The 6,422-nt window shown below is 42.3% G+C and overlaps 1 protein-coding gene across 1 annotated transcript; it reads right to left on the reverse strand.

Annotated features, from left to right (window-relative positions):
- Positions 1-3,390: 3,390 nt before the first annotated feature.
- LOC117508973 (zinc finger MYM-type protein 1-like) lies at positions 3,391-5,899 on the reverse strand. Its single transcript, XM_034168799.1, has 3 exons — positions 4,737-5,899; positions 3,984-4,097; positions 3,391-3,745 (listed from the first exon to the last, which is right to left on the reverse strand). The coding sequence occupies exons 1-3, from the start codon at positions 5,897-5,899 to the stop codon at positions 3,727-3,729; spliced, it is 1,296 nt and encodes a 431-aa protein (XP_034024690.1). The 3' UTR covers positions 3,391-3,726.
- Between the last annotated feature and the right edge of the window lie 523 nt (positions 5,900-6,422).

A 6,422-nucleotide genomic window follows, 5' to 3' on the forward strand; every position in this document is an offset into this window, starting at 1 on the left:
CTAGTTTTCTTCTTGTCCAGCTGTTGGTGGAAATGTTCTCCTCGTCTTCTTCGTCGTCTTCACCCAGCAGTAGCCCAGTTTCCACTGGCACCCTGTTAGGCAACAGCACTGGTGGCGGACATTGTTAACCCGGGCCTCGACCGATCCGGTTTGGAAATTCGATTCTTATTCTGCACAGTTGGGTTGGCTTGTTTTACGCTGGATGCCCTTTGTGACGCAACCCTCCTCATTTATCCAGGCTTGGGACCGGCACTCAGAATGTACTGGCTGCACACCCCATACCTCCCTACCTAGCTGACCTAATTAAACCCTACATACCAGCCCAGGCTTTGCGTTCTCAAGGTGCAGGACTACTTTGTGTCCCTCGGGTGAATAAAAAGTCTGCGGGTCACCGATCTTTCTCTTGTCATGCCCCTGTTCTGTGGAATGATCTCTCTGCATCAATCAAACAATCAGATTCTGTAGAGACTTTCAAGTCCAGACTTAAGACACACTTATTTTCCCTTTCGTATGGCTAATATATTGGTATAGTATGTTACTATGCTTTTTACTCTTTTAAATTCATTTTATTCGGAAATAGTGTGGGCCGTGGCCTCAACTTTATCTGAATTCTGGGTCTTGTAGTGACTATTAGGGCTAGTGACCAGCAATCACCTTTGTATTTCTTCTGTTTTTCTTGTTGCTTAACCCTCTCGGGCCGACGCTGTCATATACGACTGCTGAGACCAAGTTTTACTAAATTATAAATAACTTTTTAATGATATGAGATACTTACTTTTTTGTTGAAAAGTTAACTCCGCGGATGTTTGAGCCAGCCATCCACCATGTTTGTACACCTCATAGAAGCTGTGTGATGATGTGCGCAATGTGAGTGTCCAATCAGAATTGGTTCACCGTCACATGGTTTTCCAAAATCCAATCATAGGGCAGATTTACCTCACGTGATAAACCAAAGATTGTTTTTAGGAGTGATGTGTTACTAGTTGGCCCGTTTGAATAGCCCCCTGGCTGCTAGCTCCAATGCGCCCTGTGCCATTACGCACAGCGATCAGTGAAAGTTAGCAGACGGAGGGCCTCTCATATAATCTCAAGTGCTCAAACAAAGATTCAAATATAGTGTTTGAGTATCGGGATTGCTCCACTAGTTTGCCTGTGAATGTTATTGGATAAGCCTGTGTGGCAAGCTATCTCACTCCGGCGTAAAGCAGTGTTTACCATATCAATGTAGCTAGGGCGAGGGGCCTCTCCTCAAACTGTGAAAAAGCGTTGAAGTGTGAAAGCTGCTTTCAGAGCAGGAGAGAACAAACACACAGTCAACTTAGAAGTAGAAGTTTGTGATGTGACCTTTGTGTAATAGCAGACAGAAATTGCTTTGAGATGAAGACAAACAAAACGCATAGACATTGTTCAAAATGTGCATTTGTGTTTATTGTTTGAACCTTTTTTTCTTGTATAATCTTTCACACAAGACCTCAAAGTACATTTATAAAGTGTCAAAACAGTTGTTCATTATAGTTTGCTGTGTGTTTTGAATAAATGTGTGTGTAAAATGATTTCTGCTTTACTTTTTCCTTTCTTATTTCTGATTGTAAACCTTTATTACACATAAAACACCACTATAGCATATATATTCTGAAAGTACAGGTTGTCCTGAAAAAAAGAGACATAAAACTTGATTGTGGGATGCAGGGAGAGCTGTTAACAACAATAAATCATTTATGCCAGGTGAGTGAACTGTCCAAAAAATGCCCTCGGACCCCAGAGGGTTAATGTTGACAAATTATACTGTACTTGTTGTCTTCCCAGTGCCTGATTCTATTTTTTCCCTCTGTTTGAGGTGCGCCTCCATCGAGAGATGGGTGTGGTGTTTGTTTTTGCAACCCTCCTGTCCTGTGCACCGGCAGAATTTCCTGTATATTTGTTTTGTGAATTGTTTTGTAAATGGTGTTGGTAGCATGACCAAAGCAGAGGGTCACCCCTTTGAGTCTGGTCTGCTTGAGGTTTCTTCCTCAAATCACCAGAGGGAGTTTTTCCTTACCACTGTCACGTGTGTGCTCTGGGGTTTGGTAAGGTTAGACCTTAATTGTGTGAAGTGCCTTGAGGCAACTTTGTTGTGATTTGGTGCTATATAAATTAAAACAAATTGAGATTGAAAATACCCCCTCATCCAATATGTAGTACTGCATGTCCGCCATGTCGCTGTTACAGTGTTCTGGGCACTAGTGACAGCAGATATCTGTGTCCACAGTTGCACCAATGGAATGTAGCTGCATCTGGGTCAGAGTGCATGGGTCCCTCCAGGAAAGACAGAACAGGGCTCCTGTCCTGTTAAGAAGCTTCTCTAGTAGCAAATCCTTCTGGCCAGACTCCAGTGTGATGTGTTTCCTAAAACACAAGTTGTTTTATTGTTTTTGTCTTTGAGGGAAAGTCAAGTGTATCTCACATCTTATTGTGTTGTCTGATCAAAAACAAACATTCATTTCAGCTGCTGTGCTGTTCCTACAGCATACTCTGGTCATCATCCCAAACCTCCAGCCTGTCCTCACACCAAGATGGTCATGGGTTTGCAGTGGCGGCTGGTGAAAAAAAATGTTGGTGGGGCTGGTGTGCCAATAGATTTCCCTGCCTAGTCCAGTACATGCATTCAAATTAAAAGTCTGAAAATTACTACAATTCCACAATAATAATTTAATTCCCTTCTCAGAATCAGCAGTTTACAGATACAGTTAACCATTTACAGCTATATTAGGCCTTATTTGTACTTTGGAAAGGAACAGTATGAAACACAACACTCAGTTTCACCATTTGTCACCAAACACACAAAGTAGGCATACACCATACTGTACTGCCATTATCTTCAGCCCAACAGTTTCACAATGACTGGCACAATGGGTTTCACAACAGAACGGAAACAGAACAGAACCTCAAAATATAAAAAAAAAATCCTCAGTTGACAAAATCATGTACATGCTGCAGTGTTCACAGCACCTTCCAAAATCCTTTCCACTCTTCAAAACAAAGAAATAGCTTAACATTCAGACTCACTCACCACATGACAAAATGTATGTTTCTGTGTGTGTGTGTGTGTGTGTGTGTGTGTGTGTGTGTGTGTGTGTGTGTGTGTGTGTGTGTGTGTGTGTGTGTGTGTGTGTGTGTGTGTGTGTGTGTGAGAGAGAGAGAGAGTAAATTAAATAAAAGAGTGAATGGGGTGGAGGGTTCTTATTTGTATAAGAACTTTGCTCGTCTGTCTTTCTGTGAGGGCAAATTTCTCAATGACTCTGGCGTTAAAATCAGGAATGTCCCGTGTCAGTTTTTTCTCTATGGAGAGCATAGCCAGAGCATTGAGCCGATCTTGTGCCATGTTTCTAAGGAAAGTCTTTATCCTGTTTAAAGTAGAGAAGCACCTCTCCGAGTCTGATGTTGTCATTGGTGTGGTGATGAGGATGTTCAGAAGACTTACAGTTTCAGTGAATGTGTCTTGAAGGTTGTTTTCCATCAAAACCTGATAGAGAGCCAGTGCACCACTGCAACTCTGGAACTCCTCGTTCTCGTAGATCAGGGACAATTCTGTTTTAAGTTTGGCCTTGTCCAGTGAAGGGTAGGCTTCCACTGTGGTTTTCAGTGCTGAATCTGGGAACTTCCTGCTGTGTTGTTGGAACAAGTCTCCTTGCAACAGAGTGGCGCTGACGAGGTGCTTGGTGAAAGAAAACCTCTCCTTGGCATGGCTCATAATGGTGTCACATACCTGTGCAATGATGTATGTATATATAAAAAAGTAAGAATTCACATGTCCCGTGATCAGCATTCTGAAGAGATAGTCTTACATTGTGTAATGAACCAATATGGCTTACTGTAATTATTCATATCGTAATATGCCAATATACATATTCAGTCTGAACCACTACATAAAATGACCAGCAAATATCCTCATGACATTTTATTTAATGATCTCATTCAAATCTGACCACACAGCAAGTGCCTACCTCCAGTGCCAAATGGTGTCGTGTGTCTTCTCCAATGTTCTCCTTTTCTTTGGGGTTGGCTCCTGAACAGGTCCCCTGTACTCCTCATCATCAGCCAGACTGGGAACAGCCTCCCTGATCCAATACAGATGTTTCCATATGTTAAGTTCTGAAAACTGGCTGACTAGGGATATATTAGTTCTGTGGCCTCTCAGTGCAGCTGGAGAACAGGATACTGAGGCTCCTTAATATCTGCTCCAAAATTGTGGGCCACTTGGTAGAGAACAAATTCACAGAACTGTGCAGGAAACAAGCCTTACAACTTGCGGATAAAATCTCTACAGACTCAGCCCATGTTCTGAACAGTGAATATGAGCTTCTTCCTTCTGGGAAGCGCTTTAGAGTGCATCATTACAGGAGGAAGAGATACAAGAACTCATTTGTGCCACACTCCATCACACTTTTAAATCAGAGGGAGACCAAATGAACATGTTGTTGCAGACCACACACTAAAAAAAATTATGTTATGCTGAGTGTTTTATGATGAATGTTTGAGGTGTTTTTCACATCTTGGGGCTCGGCAGTTTATGTAAGTTGATTTTCCGTTTTACGGACAATAAAGTTTTATCTATTAACCTACCCAAAGGCTTATTACTGGCAATCATATTTAATCTAAACTTTACATTGTTTGAATAAGATAACATAAGGCAACACATATTTTATGCAGAGAGAATAAACATTTAGGATAGGCTACATATTAATGATTTATCTTACCTGATAGTCTGCATGCGACTGATGAATGCCTGGGTGATTCCTGCGATGTATACAGAATCGATGTTCTTCTTCTGCAGATGGTTGTATAACACGTCTACATGAGGCATAATCTTGTGAAACAATGAAAGGAAAAAACAGAATGTGTCGTCTTCCAGCATTCTCACATAGCCGCCAGCTTCCCTCTTTGTTGGGCCATCAAATGCTTCGGCTTCTGTGTTCCGGATAGTCTGAAAACACTTCACCAGCTCATCCTTGTGCTCGTACACTGTGTTAACAGCAAGACTGTTGAAGTTCCAACGTGTTGACGATGCACTTGGAAGTCGGTGGGCCACCACTTCATCAAGCACAGCAGTCCGCTTGCTCGATTTTGTAAAAAAAGAAGCAAATCCCCCCAAGTCAGAAAAGAAATGACTGATTTGAGGGATATGGGAGGTTGCTTGTTGCATAATCAAATTTAATTGATGGGCATAACAGTGAACGTAGTGAGCGTGTGGATAGATGTCTTGCACCTTCCGCTGCACTCCTCCAGTGGCACCCCTCATTACCGTGGCTCCATCATAGGCCTGGGCTATCAACTTTTTCTCTTGTCCCTCGGGAAGGATGGTCTGCAGCCTCTCCAATAAAGCACTGGCTATTGCTTCGGCACAGGCGTTGGGTAGCTTGATGAACTCAAAAAAACGCTCTTGTATATTTTTGCGTTTGTCAATGTATCTCAATACCAACACCAACTGACAGTGAGTGGAAATGTCAGTAGTTTGATCTGCATGGATAGCTAAAAATTCAGTTGACTTTACTTCATCCATGATCCGTTCTGTCAGAACAGCCAGCATACAGTCCAGGAGCTCGTTCTGAACTGTCTTGGAAGTTCCTTTAAAAACGGTTGCATTTTTAAGGTGTTCCCTCAAGTCCTGATCAATGGAAGCCATTAAGTCGACTAGACCTCTGAAAATTCCTGGATTGTCTGAAGAAACACTTTCATCATGTCCCCGCATTGCCAGTTCAAAAGCACCACAAAATTTAATACAGTCAATGATCTTTGATAAAATGTGGCGGTTTCGATCTACCTCCTCATTGTGCCTTCTTACAGCAATGCGGCGTCCATCGTCTAGCTGTGCCGCTATGCTAATCTTTCCAACCACAGCTAGCTTAACGCAGTTTTCCATATGAACTCTTGATCTTTCATGTTTCTTTATGCGTTCCGAGAGGTGTTTTAAGTCTGTCTGTTCAGACTGTGTCCACGTCAAATCACTTCTGTCACTTTTAAAAAGGATGTTGGGAAACAAAAAAGTGCATTGGCTGTCCCACAGCCTGTCAGCCACGACTTACGCTAGTACCAACTCCTGCTAAAAGTCCTGTTGTAGGATTTACTTTTTTCCTCGGATGGCTGCGTTAGATTTATGTCGGACTTGTCGGGTCCCAGCTCCTTAACATGATTTTTTTTTCCGCCATCGTCCTTCTCGCGAAAGGGTAACTCAGCAAAGATCTCACAGAATTGGGTGAAAGCTGCTCTTCAATTGTCGTTGACGTCGTCGCCATAATGTTCCTACATTCAGCCACTGTCGGTATGAATTCTGGGATTTGGAGTTCTAAATCCAAATCAACAGTTTTGAAGGAAAATGAATATGCACCATCCTTTTGTTTTATGATTATTTTGCATGTGAATAAAACCATGCGCCGCAGCATTTC

This window comes from Thalassophryne amazonica, chromosome 4 (genome assembly GCF_902500255.1).
Source record: "Thalassophryne amazonica chromosome 4, fThaAma1.1, whole genome shotgun sequence".
Classification (NCBI taxonomy): Eukaryota; Metazoa; Chordata; class Actinopteri; order Batrachoidiformes; family Batrachoididae; genus Thalassophryne; species Thalassophryne amazonica.